The sequence below is a fragment of the Mustela lutreola genome, chromosome 6 (assembly GCF_030435805.1).
Source record: "Mustela lutreola isolate mMusLut2 chromosome 6, mMusLut2.pri, whole genome shotgun sequence".
NCBI classification, from domain to species: Eukaryota; Metazoa; Chordata; class Mammalia; order Carnivora; family Mustelidae; genus Mustela; species Mustela lutreola.
The window spans coordinates 5209646-5225588 of NC_081295.1; the positions used below are offsets into that span (position 1 = coordinate 5209646).

The window sequence follows — 15943 nt, forward strand, 5'->3', positions numbered from 1 at the left end:
CTTCCACGGTGGAGACCCATGTGATAAAAATACGCTCCCCTTCCCGAGTGTTCTCATTTGGGACCGGATCCAATTGTCCTTATTCCTTTGGAACAAGGTGCCACCATGTCACCTCACCTGAACTTGAAACTGCCCGCGAGAGCGGCAGTCCCAGCCCTTCAAGATTTGCGAGAGAGAAGCTGGACGGCTCAGGGACGGTTAACGAGGGTGGACGGCCACGAGGTGGGCCAGGCCCAGCATGGGGCCCTGCCCCGAGGGCCCCCCCAACAGGATGGCCCGGCCCCTTGGGTCTACCCATGCCAGCCAGAAAGGATTAGGGGGGCGCGGAGAAGAAAGGCCAGTGGGTAAGAAAGCGCAGCTCAAGCAAGCACAAAGCAGCTTCTTGGCGTGCCCGCCATGGCCAGGGCTCCCTCCGGCAGTGAGGAGCTGTGAGAAAGTGCGTGGGGCCGGCCCCTTTCAGCCGCAGTGAAAGCAGCCACTGGCAGCTGTGGCCGGGAGCCTGGGAGGGCGACAGGCTGGCACAGGACGCCACGGCCTCTGCGCTCCCGGATGGCGCATTCCCAGGCCCCGCAGACAACCTTGGCCAAGACCCATTTCCTCCTGGAGAAAAGCTCTAGCCCCGCGAAGGGGCAGGGGCTGCCACATTTGGGGGGGGGGGGCAGCTCTCTCCCCAGCGGGGTGGCCCAGATCGGAGCCACCCGGATGTTACTTGTTCTCTTCCGAAGGCTGTGCAGGCGCCGTGGTGAGCTGTGTGGGAGAAGCACACGGAGAAGTACAGGGAGTCCCTGGCCTCTGTGATCACGGATTGGAATCCCGGAGTCCAATGTCTGGGAGGAGCTTTGAGATCCAGACTTACCCCTGTCGCCTCATTTCACAGAAGGGGAAACTGAGGCCCAGAGGATTTACACGTCTGTCGTCCAGGAGCTCTCAGTGGCTTGGTGGTTCCTGAAGCCCTGCTCAGGGCAGGCCCGTCGTGCCCCTTGGAAGGGTAAAGGCCATGGGGAAACTGAAGGAGTCTCTGGGTCCGTGAGGGGCGCCGTCCTGGTCGGAACCCCACGAGGGAAGGCCTGGGCAGATCAGCACCTGAGACGGGGGGGTGGGGGAAGGCTCCAGGAAGGGGTGCCGGATACCCCGAGCAGGGAGCGGGCGTCTGTGGAAGACGTCCATCCCTCCTGTGGGCTTTGGCCGCTGGCTGACCTGCTCTTTCTCCTTTCCTGACCTCTGGAAGGGGTAGATGCCATCGTGCAGATTCACAGAATGTGAAGGCTATAAGAGACTTCTGGGTCTCCGTGGGCCTGTTTCCTGCCCACTTTAGGAACCCCTTTGGGACGGTCTCTGACAGTCCCTGGCCCTTCTTGAAGCTTCCAAGGAGAAGGGAAGTCTCTGGCTCCTTGGGCAGCTGGGTAGCTTTGAGTCAGGTTTTATTTTATTTTATTTATTTTATTTTTTTAAAAAAGATTTTATTTATTTATTTGACAGACAGAGATGACAAGTAGGCAGAGAGGCAGACAGAGAGAGAGAGGAGGAAGCAGGCTCCCCGCTGAGCAGAGAGCCCGATGCGGGGCTCCATCCCAGAACCCTGGGGTCATGACCCGGGCCGAAGGCAGAGGCTTTAACCCACTGAGCCACCCAGGCGCCCCTCGAGTCAGGTTTTAAACCATGGGTGGTACTCACCCAAACCTGCAGCTCGTGCCTGTCTTGCTCCCACACAGCCTCCCCCAGAGATACTCGGACTGGGGTGCTGGGAGCCCCACGGCACCGGGGCCCACCCTGGGTATCCCTGTCTCCTGGCTGCGTGGCCTGGGACCAGCTCATGAGCGGCCCCGACGGCCCGTATTCTCATCTCGGGGACGGAGCAGGCGCACTGTGTCAGCAGTGGTGTCTGCGAATGTGCGGTGCCCAAGGACTCTCTGCCCCACACCGTCCTCCGGAGGCCCGAGTCCAGGCCACATATCCTGCTTCCTTCATGTTCCTGGCCTCGCAGATGCCTCTTGGGCCTCCGCAGACGGCGCGGTGCGGTGAGCCCCGACGGATGGAGCAGTGGCTGCACCTGCCGATCAGAAGCCAAGGCCAACGGAGGCCCCGCCTGTGGCCTCGCTTCCTCCCCACCTGGAGGTGCCCCATCCACACCTGGAGGCGGCCCTGCCTGGCCAGCGGAGACGTCGGGCTGGGCCGCCCCGAGCATCTCCTCCTGAGTCTGGCGGGGGCACCGCGATCCAAGCTGTCCGCCCCCTCCTCTAGGCCAAGGACAAGCGACATTCACAGCGCCTGGGACTGAAGGAAGGAGAATTAATTGTGGAGCTCGGAAGGGAAAATTACAACTTTCTTACGGAGCTTCAAATACACAAATCTCATCTGTGATTAAATCCAAGCTCCTTCTCACCCTGCTTTAGGTCTGTGGTTCCTGGGAAATTAAAAAATGTTTGTCCAACGACTGACTATTGATCTGGTTTTAGGGCCCAGGAGGGACGGAAAGCCGCCGGAGAGAAGAGCTGGAGGCCGGGGAGGCCCAGAAGAAAGCCGGCGAGCCCGGGGGTCCTGCGGGCTGGGCTGCGTTCGCCAGCGAAAGCAGCCGCACATCTCCGTAGGCTGAGCCGAGCCGGGCTGGCATTTTCACGAATAAAATGTGGAGGAAACGTTTTAACGCAATGGGGTCCGTGTTCACCGTGGTATTTTGTAGCGACACCCCAAACCGCCTCACAGTGTGACGCACGGAAGGAAAAACATGGGTCTGGAGCCTCGTGCGGGGTGTCCCCTCCGGGCGCTGAGGGAAGGCCACACCACGCGGGAAGTCGCACCTCATGGCACGAGCCCTGGCAGGTCCCGGGTTGTCTCTCGTGATCAGAAGGCCACGTGCTCTGAGGTGGCATGTCTGGGCCGCCGAGGGAAGGTGGAGGCTCACAGCTGTGTCCCTTGGTCTGTATTCATGTCTGACGGGCAGCTGCAGGTCCCAGGTGTCTTCCGTTGAGAGATGACGTCTCAAGCACAGTTTTAAGCGGTTTCCGATGCCTTCCCACATAGTCCTTCCTCCCACCGCTGCACGGGGAAACTGAGGCACGGAGGATTCTACTGGAAGACGGACATTATCTGGCTGGTTGGTGGTGGAGCCGCCATTTAAAACGTGCCCTGACTGAGTCCCAACCCAGGCCCAAGCCACCATTTATCACCCCCCCCCGCCCCACACCCCCTCGTTGGACTTAATTTTATGTTTCACACTGGAGTTAGACGGTTCCCTTTTCTAGCCAGTCCAGAAGGCCCAGGAAACCCCGGGGGTGGGGAGGGCCTTCTGGCGGCCCCTCTCGCTGCTGGAGAAGCAGAGGCCTCTCTGCGTTTCGTGGCTGGGTGGGTTATTCTGACGGGGGATTTCCAGAGAAAGGCTTTCTTCAGTCAGGACTCCGACCTCTTGTGAGGCGCTGTGGTATTTGTTAGATACGTGGCCTTTACTGTTAGTGATGTTATTAGATAGTCAAGCAAGTCCAGAGAAACTCTGTTCCGTCCCAATACAGCCTTTTCATCAGTTTCCTCGTTTGGGTCATTTTTGTGGTGCTCTGACAGAAGGGAACGGCACCTTACCAGAGGGCAGCTGACTCCCCTCAGCAAACAGAGATCTGCCAGATATATGAGATTTGGGGCAGAGATTGTCACACTTCAGGGATGTTTTGCCGTTGGGTTCCCTCTAAACGGAAAACATCCTTTTCGTCTGGAGAATTCCTAGAGGAGATGGAAAAAGCCCAATCCCATGACATATTCCCCCTCTCGAAGGGAGCCTACTGACGGGTTATTAAAAATTTACCTTTTTGTCAATAAAGTTCTTCAGAGGACATTTGCCCTGCTGCATTTTAATGTAATGTTCACAGCCCCAGATGCATGAGGGAGAAGACAAAAGGCCACTTAAAGCTCTGGTTCTGGAAGGTTCCCGCTTTGCATTTGGGGGAGTGGTTGGACACACGTGGACGGTGGGAGCTGTGGGATGGCCTCCTCAGCCCCGGAGACAAACCCGAGGCGGTGGGGAGATGCCCACGTAGGCATGGGAATTTGGCAAGGGGGCGCGTAGTAAGTGAGCTGTTTCTAAAACCGCTGCTCCAAACCCTTTGAACTGTGCCCAGTTCATTAGAAAGTTCCCTTTATGTATTAATAGAAATAATTCAATTTTTTTAAGTTTCAAGTATAAAGATGACAACCACCTTGAATATTTGGAAATGGGAGAGTGAAGCCTGATACTTTAAGCCTTTTTTTTTTTTTCCTGGTAACTCTTGAAGCGAAGATGATGGGTTTTTACCATTGGCTTTTTATTGGTTGATTTAAACCATATTTTTCTAAGATACACCTATTCATTCTCTAGTCTGTGAACAATTTAGTTTATCTTCCTGATGAGGGACGTTGAAGCTTTCCTCCTATTCTTAAAGGCTTCGTTAAATTACTTTTCTCAAAGAGTCCTATGCTGAATGGAAAATTGCAAGAGTGGTCAGGCTTGAAACCAGGGTCTCTGGAGACTGGTGCCACACAGTCAATGACCTTGTGAGGATGTGTAGATGTGTAGACCGGCCTCCACAAGGGCTGGAACCAATGTTTGGGACAGAGACATTGGTTTGGAACTGTCATTCCCTAACTTCCCAGGACATCAGAAGCCCCTGGAGGACTTGCTCAGACGCAGAGGCTGGCCCTGTTCTGGAGTTCTGAATCAGCAGATCTGAGCAGGGGTCCCGAATGTGAACCCATCCCAAGCTCCCAGGGACCCCGATTTGAGAACCACGGTGCTCGGATGTACTGTTAACTCCGGGTGTCAGTGTCTACTTCTGGTTAACCTCCCCGACAACACAGATTTAAACGGACACCTGAGTCCATTCGTGCTGAGTCCCCCACGGAAACATCCATTCGACTGTGGGTGTTTGGAAGGGACCTTGATGGTCCTCCCGACTCCAGCCCGGTAGTGTTCCTGGAGGAACCTGGTAGGAGGAACGGGAAGAGGAGGCGGTGAGCCCGCGATCCAGCGCCACATGCCAAAGCCACATTGATGTGGCCACGCACACGGAGGCTGTCCGTCCGTCTTTGGACGCCCCGCTGGCCCCCTGTTTCTGGCAGACTGGGAGGATATTTAAAACACGTTCCTCTGGTTTGGTTTAAACAGAATAATGAATGCCTGTCCCCATGACAGCAGATTCTTTTTACATCTTCCAAGGTCTGAGCGTCTTCAATGACTCTTATGTTGGACTGGTAACTTTCCTCCCGGGACCGCCCAAGGACGGTCGGTGTCCCCAAGCTGTCAGTTGCAACGTGCGAGGAGGGGCCCAGTTCTCTCTGCCCGCTGGTCCGACAGTGGACCCTCTGGGCCATTTTGTAAGGGTCACCCATTCACCGATGGGGCAAATGTTCAGAGTTCTGACTGCGCACCGGAGCCGCCTCACGGCGGGGGACACCGTCACACACACAACAAAGTCCCGGGGCTCACGCAGCCTGCGTTCCACAAACAAGCAAGGGAACGTGCCCCAGCGGGTCAGATGCTCAGCAGCGTTTTGAGGCAAGTGAAGCGAAACAAGGGACAGAGAGTGGGAGGGAGGCGGGCGGCGAGAAAGGCCTTTCTGGGGCAGTGACGCTCGCAGAGACCAGGACGACGTCTGGAGCGAGGGGACGCAGTGGAGGTGTGTGTGTGGTGGGGGGGGGGGGGGGTTACGGGAGCAGAGCTCTGAGGCCAGAGTGTCCGGCCTGTTTGCGGGGCAGGGGTGAGGCCAGCAGAGCCGCAACAGGGAGGTGGGAGACCGGGGGACGCGAGGTCGGGGAGCTCAGGCGCAGCCCGCGGCCCCAAAGTGCAGGAGCGAGAGTTGGAGCCACTCTCGAGGACGAGGGGGACGTCGCTGGACGGCCGGAGAGGTCGGCTGATCCGAGGGCATCCGGGTGTGAGGGGTCGCTGGCGTCCGCGCGCGGCGTCCCCACGGGGCCGGGCGCGCGGCGCGGGAGGCGGCGGGACAGGGCCCCGCTTCCCGTCCGGTTTCAGCATCCTTTCGGCATCCGAGCCGCACGTCGGGTGGGGATTCGGGAAGCGGGCGTTGAGTTTGGGAATCGGGGACCTATAGCTGTCATCTGAAGTCTTGGCCTGGGTGAGGTGACCTGGGGCCCGGGTGGGGGGGGGGAGGGAGACGGAGGCCTGGCCACGGGGCCCTGACGTGCTTGAGGTCAGCAGGAGGAGGAGGATCCAGCGCCGGAGCTGAGGAGAGGCGCGTGTGAGCGTCCGCGGACCTCCCCAGGCTGGAGCCTCATCCTCCAGCGGGGTCTGTCCTGCTCCCCCGGGGGCCCCGTCCCTAAGCGGACGCACGGCGTGTCCTCTCCTTCTCTGAACCGAAGCGCTGCTTTCCTCAGGGCAGGAGCCGGGCTCACCTGCTCACGAAGGCAAGGCGTTCTGGATGTGGGGTCCCACGGTGCACAGCTGGGGACAGGCACGTCTGGAAATGCCCTGAAATCATCCTCAAGGTCCCGCGTGCCACGGGCTCTCGTCCGAGTAGACCGTGTACAGTTTCCAGAAGATTCTTAAGGCAAAACGAGGGGACATTCCTCAGTACTTTCTAAAGAATCACGAAGCTGTTGTGGTGCGTGTTTAGACTTCGGGAACACGGGACGGGGACAGTCCTCTCACCCAGCCCGAAACCTACAGCAATCTGGCAAAGGAAGGATGAAGAAAGAATCCGAGGACCTTAAAAAATACTCCCGTTGGGGAGAGCAAACATCCACCTCCTGAAACAGAGAAACTGCCGAGCACCATCGTCAGCGAGTGCCAGGAGAACCCGCGCAGCCTGCAGGAGGGCGCAAACCCGTCAGCCGGAGACCCGGGCGCGGCACCTGCGGGCGCAGGTCACAGAAGCGGTCCCTCCTTGGGAGCCACCTTCTGGCCTGGGCTGGGTCGCTCCTGCGTTCGCTTTAGTAGCTTCGTCAGCACTTGAGGGAAGCGGCAAAGGCTCTTAGGGCTTTTCAGAAACAGAGCCGATGTGGGTTGGGGATTTCACACTCACGCATTTAAGACCGCAAGAGAGACAGACGCCACGCAAGATATTTTACCATCAGAGTCAACCCCAACACAGATTTCCCTGCGGCACGTGCTCTTGAGTAAGTCCCACACCCTTGTATTATATTATTATTATTATTATTTTATTACTATTATTTAGGATGCTTGTGGTTTCTTTTGTATTGAAACAGCATGACGACAAATGGTCACGGGGAGGCGTGAGGTCGAGGTCCCATTTCGAAAAGGCCCTTCCCCCTGAGCTCGGCAGGGCTCTCAGGAGCCGAGCAAGGCCGTGCTGAGTCTCGGGCACGAGGACTGACCAGAACCGTACTGCATGGAAAGTACCGAGGTTTAGAAAACATGGTTGGCGGAGCTTGGGGAAGCCTTTCCTCCTGGGTCTCCGGGAGAGTGCGGTGTTCTGTGACGGCCCTGGAGGGGCACGTGGTGGGGAAGGTTGACCGCGAGGGGGACTTACTGCCTGCGTGGCTCCCGGGTGGCTCAGAGCACAGCTCATTTGCTGACTGTGTCAGCGCCGAGATCCTCTGGGGCCCCGAACATCCAATCAGTGGACGTGAGTTGTCTTGTTGTGAACGGGACCTGGGTCATTTTCAGCTCAGATCTGGAAGTGTCCGATTTTGGATGAACTTTGGTTAAGGGGGGCTTTCCTAGGAAAGGGATGCTTTTGTGGAGACAATTGTTTAAAAAACATTTGAGATTTTTCTGCTGTCACTTAAAATCCTGAAAGTAGAATTTCTATTTCAAAAAATGTCCCGGGGAATATTTCCCAGGGTATATTAGCTCCCCAGCCTCTGCTTACAAACGGCTGGTGTAGAACATCTCAAAATAGCCAAAAGAAGTACGCGATGCCCTGGGTATTGAAACAGACTTAACATGACTTCATTTTTGCTTCTCTAAATTACGGTGTTCCGAGATATCCCATAGCCTACCCTGAAACTTCTCTCGAGAGCTTATGTAAGTGAACCCAGAAGGACTTAAAGCTTTCTTTGTTTAAGAAAGCTTTGGGTTTGAAATCCTATTCCCCAAGTATGCAACCATTTTGCAGAACTTTTGAACTCTGTATTTCTGCCTGACATTTTGCCTCTGTAGTAACGATGACCGGCTGGCGTCCCGGGGTGGCCGGAGGGGAAGGCCACTCTTACGGGTGAGGGCGTGACTCCCGAGATGAATTCTGGGAGGGCGGGTGGCCTTGTGGAAGCTCTGCTGTCTTTCTCACCAGGACCCATGTTTACCCAAGACCCGTGACTATGAGGCAGGCCGGAGACCATGCCCTCGCCGATGGGGACCTTGTCAGGCAGAGTGAGAACCGCCCCGCCCGGGGCATTTCTCAGGGACTGAGCACCTACGACCAACCTCAGGCACTGGGCTGGCTGCTTTCCCAGGAAAAATCCTCCTAGGATCCCGGAAGCCCACGGGGCACCCTGATGGGCTGACCACATGCGTCTGTCATGTGATGCTTGCTACAAGCCTGCAAAGAAGACATTGCAAGGCCTGTTCTGGGATGAGGGATTTGAGTTTTAGAGTGTTTCGAGAATTTGCCCAAGGTCACCAGGCTGTTTCTTGGTGGAAAGAGATTCACGCCCAGATCTGCCGGGTTCCCACTCTGGTGCTCTAAGCACTGGGCCCTGCACCCATCGTTTGGCCCTGGCATCGACCCTGGGAAGCAGAGGCTATCAGGGGGATTAGATCAGGTTCCAGTGACTCGCTCTGGGCTCTGCAGCTCCTGAGTACCAAGCTCAGAGTTCCCACCCGGATCTTGACTCTCACATTCAGAGCTTTACTGACTGCTTCCCTGAAACTAACTGTGACACTGGGCTGGCGTCTCCCTCTGGTAAAAATAACACAATCGCACACAAGTGACACAGGCAAACACCATTGCCTACTACACCAGTGCTTGACAGCTCCCACTTTTCATTGCCGCATGCCCTTAGGCATCTTTAAAAGGAAGTTTCAGTGCAAAGATGGAGCCCGTGAAAGAAGCCACTATTGCCTTGGAGTTAATCTGAAATTACTTGGGAGAAGCAGAAGACAAACCTAGGGTAGGATCTGAAAAGCAGGCCATTCCTATCTCCGTAGCGGTAAAATGACGTTTGAAGAATTCTCCAGAGAACGTGGTGCTATTTATGGAGTTATTTTGGTTTTCTGCAAGATTATCTCGTTATAACAAGGAACTCATCATTGCCTTGCAGGAAGTGCCATATTGTTTGAAGATTCTCCGAATATACATTGCTTTGCTGGGGGAAAAACTCATCATTATTCATAATGTTTCTCTTGGAAATAAAACGCCAAAAGTATAAGAAACTGCATTGGGCCCTTCCCATGGATCACTCTAGTCCTTACAACATTCCTACAGGTAGGAATAATTTCTACCTTACCACTGAGAGCACCTGACCCTCAGAGAGGCTGACTAACATGCCCAAGGTGCAGAGCTAGTAAGTTGAGAACAGAAGAGGAACTGTGATGTTTTCGTTCCAAGCCAAAGCTGGGGCTCCTGGACTGGCGGGGTGTCGGACACAACACTCTGTTCCCTCTCCCAGGTAGCTTTCAAGAACATGACCCAGAGCAAGAAGCCAGGCCTGTTGCTGCCATAGGCCAGCCCTGCTTCCATCTCCTAACAAAACAAGGAAAGTAGGAACTTTCCAAAGGTGCCAACAAGCCACCATCTTTGTGAGTCTCACGGATGTGGGTGTCCCTTCAGATACGTCCGTGATGCCAGGACAAGCTCTAATGGGTGTAAGTGAACATTACCGTTTGGAATAAAGCCTGCCTTAACCTGTCGGCGACTGCTTCTAACTACGCCTTTGCAAAATATACACCAAAGCCACTTTGTTTTACATAGTCATGCGTCTCTGTTTATCCTAAAAAATGCTTCTGGAATCTGGGTGGTGGGAGCTGCTGAGATGGGAGATTTCATATGCTGAGCCAGTCAACGAGGAAGATGAATAATGGACCAGTCTTCGAATTTGGTGTTTGCCTTGGGAAACTTGAGTCTTAAATAATTAGTGACAGTAATCTCGAGGCCATTGCTCCGTGCATGGTGGAGCACGTCCCGTGTCTTCACTTTTGTGCAGAAACCGCACTTTGCTACAGAATGAGAGACTTCAGGCTATGCATTTCTGGGCAGTTGCAGCATTTCTCAGGTGTGCAAGTCCGTGTTCCGTCTTTATGAAGTTTTCTGGGCTGAGTTTCAAACGCCCCGAGCTCAGCACCCAGCTGAGCCTAAAAAGCCAAATGGTGGGGGGTTGATTACCTTACGGTTGGGGTTCTCTTTGGGCACCTTTTTTTTTCTTTCTCAGTTAAATGAAAAAGTACATGTTCTTCGTTTGTTTGTTTGTTTTTTTTTTGGTTACAGTAAAATTCCAAAACACTGGCTTTAGACCAGAGGAGAACCCGTCCACCTTGTGAGTGGAAGCAAAGGCAAAGAGAATTGCCAAACAATTGTTGAGATGCATGTAAGTCATTCTCGAAAATAATCAAAAGCCCCAGGCAAACAGCCGGGTGACATCTTGTCAGGCATTCACGCTGGCTTTTTTTTTTTTTTTAGAGCTAGTGAGTTTATACCCACTCTTTTTTTTTTTTTTTTTTTTAAGATTTTATTTATTTGACAGAGATCACAAGTAGGCAGAGAGGCAGGCAGAGAGAGATGAGGAAGTAGGCTCCCCGCTGAGCAGAGAGCCTGATGCGGGGCTTGATCCCAGGAGCCTGGGATCATGACCTGAGCCGAAGGCAGAGGCTTTAACCCACTGAGCCATGCAGGCGCCCTGCATGCTGGCATTTTTATCGCATTTGCTGTGTTGCATTTTACACCCCCCAACCCTCCAGTCTCCCCCAGACATGCACCGGAAAGCCCCCAACAAGCCCAGATGACCAGTGGGCTAGGAGCATTCATTACATTGGTAGTTGAGCCCCATAAGGGGCCACAACCCTGTCCTTCTGCAACTGGAGTGGAGAGTCAACGGTTTTATTGAACATCCAAGTGCGGAGCTCTGCCCAGCTGCCGGGGAGGGGCCGCAGAACCCGGGTTTCTCCTCCATGACAAACACCTATTAAGCTGTCAGCATAAACTCTTCCCTTACAACCTCTGACATCACCCTCGGGGCAGGCAGACACAGAACGGCAATTGCTGAATTGCGCATGAAAATCATAGTTTTATTGTCTATACAAGTGAAGGTTTTGCTCGGACTCCTGCTTCTGTCCGAGCCGTATAAAGAAGCAATTCTTCTCGGAGAACAAATAAGCACAGTACACTATTGTAATCTAAGAAACAGGCACTATTTATGCATTGGAAAGCCTTGCTCTCAATAGGGCTAGCGGTCCAATGGTCCAGAAGCCACTATTTTAGCAGCTGGAGAAGAGAAAGCTGTAGACGTCACCAGGAATGAGATGCCGAAAGCAGTGGAGAGGGCTGCGGGCGCGGGCCGGGAGGGGCCGGGAGGGGCCCGGAGGGGCCGGCAGGGGCCCGCCCGCTAGTTGAGCACGCACGACTCGTAGGTGGGGACCATGTACTTGATGTTGATGAAGGCGTCCTCCCCGCCGTAGCGCTCGAAGGCCTCCAGCGTCTCCTGGATCAGGTCGCCGATGTTCTCCCGCTTCTGCTGGCTGTAGTCGATGCCGTCTCCGGAGTTCACTGGTTCAAACACACAAAGAGCCCCGTTACTGCGCCGTTCTCTCCAGGACGCCCTACACACCCGTCTAGGCATTTTCTCCAAACGCTTGGGAGGGGACGCAAGCGCGTCACATTTTCTAGGTGGTCCCGGGGAGTTCTAGGAGTGGAAACAGCAGCTCCGCGAGCATGCAAAGCCCCAGACTGCGGCCGACGCAAAGTCCTCTGAACTAAGGGAACAGCAGACTAACCCCAAGTGGGGTGATCACAGGCACACGACCAACCACAGATCTCAGGACTGACCGTGACGAAGAGTGTTCTCTTGGACCCTGAGTTCTTCAAAGTCCCAGAAATGAACACTCTCTTCGGGTTAGGGGTTTGAACAGATACACCTGGGAAGGAGAGGCTGAGCCCGCCCCCACGTCTTTGGTGCTGTGGCATCTGTCTCTCTTCCAAGCGCGCAGTCATCTGCAGTGATTTCCATCACCCAGATGTGGGGGCTGGGGGGGCGGCTAGGAGGAAACTGCTTTTCCTGCTGGAGCTATCCGACGGTTTCCCAGGGACCAGCCAAGGCCGGGCCTTGCAGAACCTTGAAGGGCCCTCTGCAGCTCCCCGCCAGCTTCTACACGGGAAGGGGTTCCCGGGATGGGGCCTTCACTGGCCTTGGGAGCCTGAGTAGGCAAACTCCATCTCAAACCATTTGGAGGAGAAGTACCTGATTGCACCCAACCTGTACGATGTCTGCAGGAATTACCCAGGGGTGAGGGGGTCTAACTAGAACGGAGACCCTTGGCTTCCATCCAGAGGGTAGAGATCCCGCGAGGGTTCCCCCAATAGCTCTCTCTGACACACACGTCATGATGCGCTTCGCACACGTTTCTAGGGCTTCCACCGCCCTGTGCTCCCAGGAAGCAGGGCATGGTCACGCCGCTGCTCAATTGCTGACGTCACCCCCTCTTATCTCTGCTGAAGTGACCGGCTGCGGACCCGCTTGGGCAGGAGCTGCAGACAAAAGTCCTCATTCTATCCACATCTCAAGTATGGCTCCAATATGTTGATTTTGCTTGAATGAGAAAATTATAGAGGGAAAAATGGTTTTTCAAACTTTTCTCCTCAGTTATTTTGGACATGTACGAAAGGACCGAGCAATGGTTTAGACCAGTATTAAAAGGAACAAGTGCAACCCCATACAGCAGAGATAAGCAGCTCTTTTGCTGGATTTTTCCAGAAACCCATTAGAGAAATATCACTGTCTTCTATAGCATAAGGAAAAGGAATCGCTTTCCTGGTTAGTTTCTTTCAGTGGGGGTGAAGGCAGGCAGAAATATTACTGATTTTCAAAGTGAGATTATGAGTCATAAAGCTATGGTATATATCAATTTTTCATAACAAATAGCCTTATAATGCAAAGCCATTGTCATTAGGTAGGGTTTTCTTTTCTTTCCTCTTTCTTCTTTCTTTCTTTTTTTTTTTTTAGAGAGAGTGAGAGCGCAGGCGCATGAGAGAGAGTGTGAAGCGGGGGCAGGGACAGAGGAAGATGGAGAAAGAGAATCTTAAGCAAATACCATGCCCAGCACAGAGCCTGATGCAGGGCTCAATCTTATGACCCTGAGATCATGACCTGAGCCAAAGCCGAGAGTCGGCCAGTTAGACAACCGAGCCACCCAGGGCGCCTCAGTTAGACGGGCTCCCCTTGCTCACGATGCAAGCACTTCTGTGATCACACGGAAAGCTCAATTTAAGTGAGTTTGATGTACAGAGTAGTTGATCATCCTAAAGAACTAAATATGAGTTACTGTAGAATAAGCAAGAGATAAGATGTTTGAAGAAAGATTTTTACCTCATTATTTTTGAGCAAAAGATAAACTTTTTAGAAAACAAAAATGTAGACAAACGCACAGAGTAACAGGCTTATTTTTTCCTCTAGATCCACATGGCGGTGGGAGGAGAGAGTCCTTGCAGTCAGAAGCGCCCACTAGGGAGGACAGCGTGATATTAATCTATTTGGGGGAACTTTCCCAAAAGAGAAAGTCTTTAGGTTGAATTAAGAGAGAAGGACACGTGCGCGCGGGTGTGTATGTGTGTGTCGGAGGGGGTCATTGATCTTTGTTACAGGTGTCAAGAAAAGATCTTAAGAAAGAAAGTCCAAAAGAAGGCAGGGCAAGAGAGTCAGAAAAGGGGGCAGGAGGGACAGAGACAGATCACGTGTGGCAAGTGCGATGGATATCATAGAAGGTATCTGTTGGGAACAGCTTCTGCTTCCCAAGATTCCAATTGGAATGGGCAAGCGTATCCAGCAGGGATCTTTGACTGATCTTTCTGTGCCTCTTTTTCCAGGATGGCATTCCTGATAGACTTCTCTTGGTCATGAAAGACGTGGACTTAGAGGGAAGGTTGCATGAGCTTTGCTTGCACGGGACAGCCAAGCCCATAGCGCAAATATCTAGAGGGCACATGGCAAATGTCATCGGTGATGGTGCTGAGTGGTGACAGCCTCGATCTCGTTCCTTATGCAAAGATACGTAAATCAATCACTAATAAATGGCATCTTTTGTTGGCATATTAGTCAAAAGGTCAAGAACTGAATAGATCACGGGACACATATTTTCCTGGTGGAGGCAGAGGGGCTGGAAAGTCTGCACACAATGGAAAGCTTAACACACCCTGTTTTTCTCACTGACTTCCAGAAGGCTACAGTGACAAGCAACACTTTATTTCAATAATAACCTATTCTTGCTTTTTAAAAAATATTTAACTGTAGGAGTAAGTAAACTATGTAGCTTTTTTGTTTCTCAACAGCGTATAAACCCAATGATAAAAGAGAACAGAACAGAACAGAACAGAAGTTGCTTATTCAAAAAGTGAGTTGGAGTTGGCATATTTTGTGGTTGGCAGAACGTATATCACTGGGGCAGAAAAAAAGACCAAAAAGGAACACATCCTTATTTGGCATGCTTTAGCGATGACAGGGCACAATTTAGCCTCAAACCATGTTGAGAGGCAGGTGAGCGATGTGCTCTCCCTTCCCAAGCAGTTATGTTGCCATTTCTTTGAGAATCGGAGCTGGAGCTCACCATTTCCAACACGCGCGATGCGGTCGGAAGGTTCACTTGTAAGAATAGGGCACTTAAAAAAAAATCCAGATGGTTACTTACAATCGTCGGTTCTGATTAGAAAGATGACATTTCAATTTAGGAAGCTAGGAATCTGTTTTATGTCCAGCAGCTGGAAAGATACATCGACGATGGAAAAGATATGTTTTATTTATAACCAAACAAATAGGGACTGTAAGAGAGGTTTAAGCCAGAATGCTTTTCTAGAGGGGTAATAGGCAAGCAGAGCAGAGCAAGGGGTGTAGTAATCTTCTTGGAGATTCTTCATGCAGGAGGTGTACAGGTAGTGGTTGAAAGTGGTGCCTGTTTAGTACCCTCGTAAATGCATTTGTTATTCTGCATGCTGGAACGGTCGATGGTGTAGGCAATCGGTTTTTATCCCATGCATACTTTCTTCCTATATACCCCTCTTTAAACCGCCCTGATCCAGATGCTTCCTCTTCCAGGCGCCATATTGGTCAGAGCCGGGATGTCTGGATCCCAGCCTTGCTTCTGGCACCAGCCTGCTCCTGGCGATGAACTCAGCGGCTCTGAGACGTGACTATGAATCACACCTCGCCACCAAGGGCCACCTCAAAGGGATGCTAATGAGACACATCTGCATTTCACACAAATATCTGTGTGTAGTGGACACGGGCCAGCAACAGATACATATCACGTAGAATTTGGGTGAGATATTCTCTTAGCACTTTCGCGATTTCTAAACCATGTAGAAGCTGCATTCTTTTCCTTCAGTTAATGTGATTACAGGAAGGAGGGGAAAAGGCAGGAGAAGCAAAGCCAGAAAAAAGGGGACACTTTCAGCGGCCAGAGCAAGGGCTTCCCACGTCAGCGCTGCAGTTGGTGGTGACAGAATTTTTTGGTCCCACTGTGGGTGCCTTTGGCCCCGGCCCTCCCGGGAGCTGTTACGATGTGAGGCCCTCTGCAGACCAGGCACTCTGTTGGGCACCGCTGAGTAATGAGATCCAGGAAAATTAGGGCTTATCACCTTCCTGGGGAACCTCTGACTGAGCGCCGCCTTGTAGAATGCTCTGATCACACCCACCCACCATGGAAGGCCATACAGGATCACGCACCCTCGCCTCAAGGACCCTCAGGGCCGCGGGCATCCCCCTCGCTGCTTGGCTTATCTCGGTGACCTGTGTCCCGAGAGCACCCTTATCTGTGTGTTTCCAGCAGGTGCCCCAGACTTCTATCTCAGACGCGTGGACGGAC

At 53.0% G+C, this 15943-nt stretch overlaps 1 protein-coding gene across 2 annotated transcripts in view; it reads right to left on the reverse strand.

The window, feature by feature from the left end:
- Positions 1–11136: 11136 nt before the first annotated feature.
- PACRG (parkin coregulated) overlaps positions 11137–15943 on the reverse strand; it is a 504089-nt gene continuing 499282 nt past the window's right edge. For both annotated transcript variants that reach the window (XM_059176597.1, XM_059176596.1), the window contains one exon: positions 11137–11639. In XM_059176597.1, the coding sequence (XP_059032580.1) occupies positions 11479–11639 (161 nt within the window). In that variant the 3' untranslated portion in view covers positions 11137–11478. The remainder of the gene's footprint in view (positions 11640–15943) is intronic.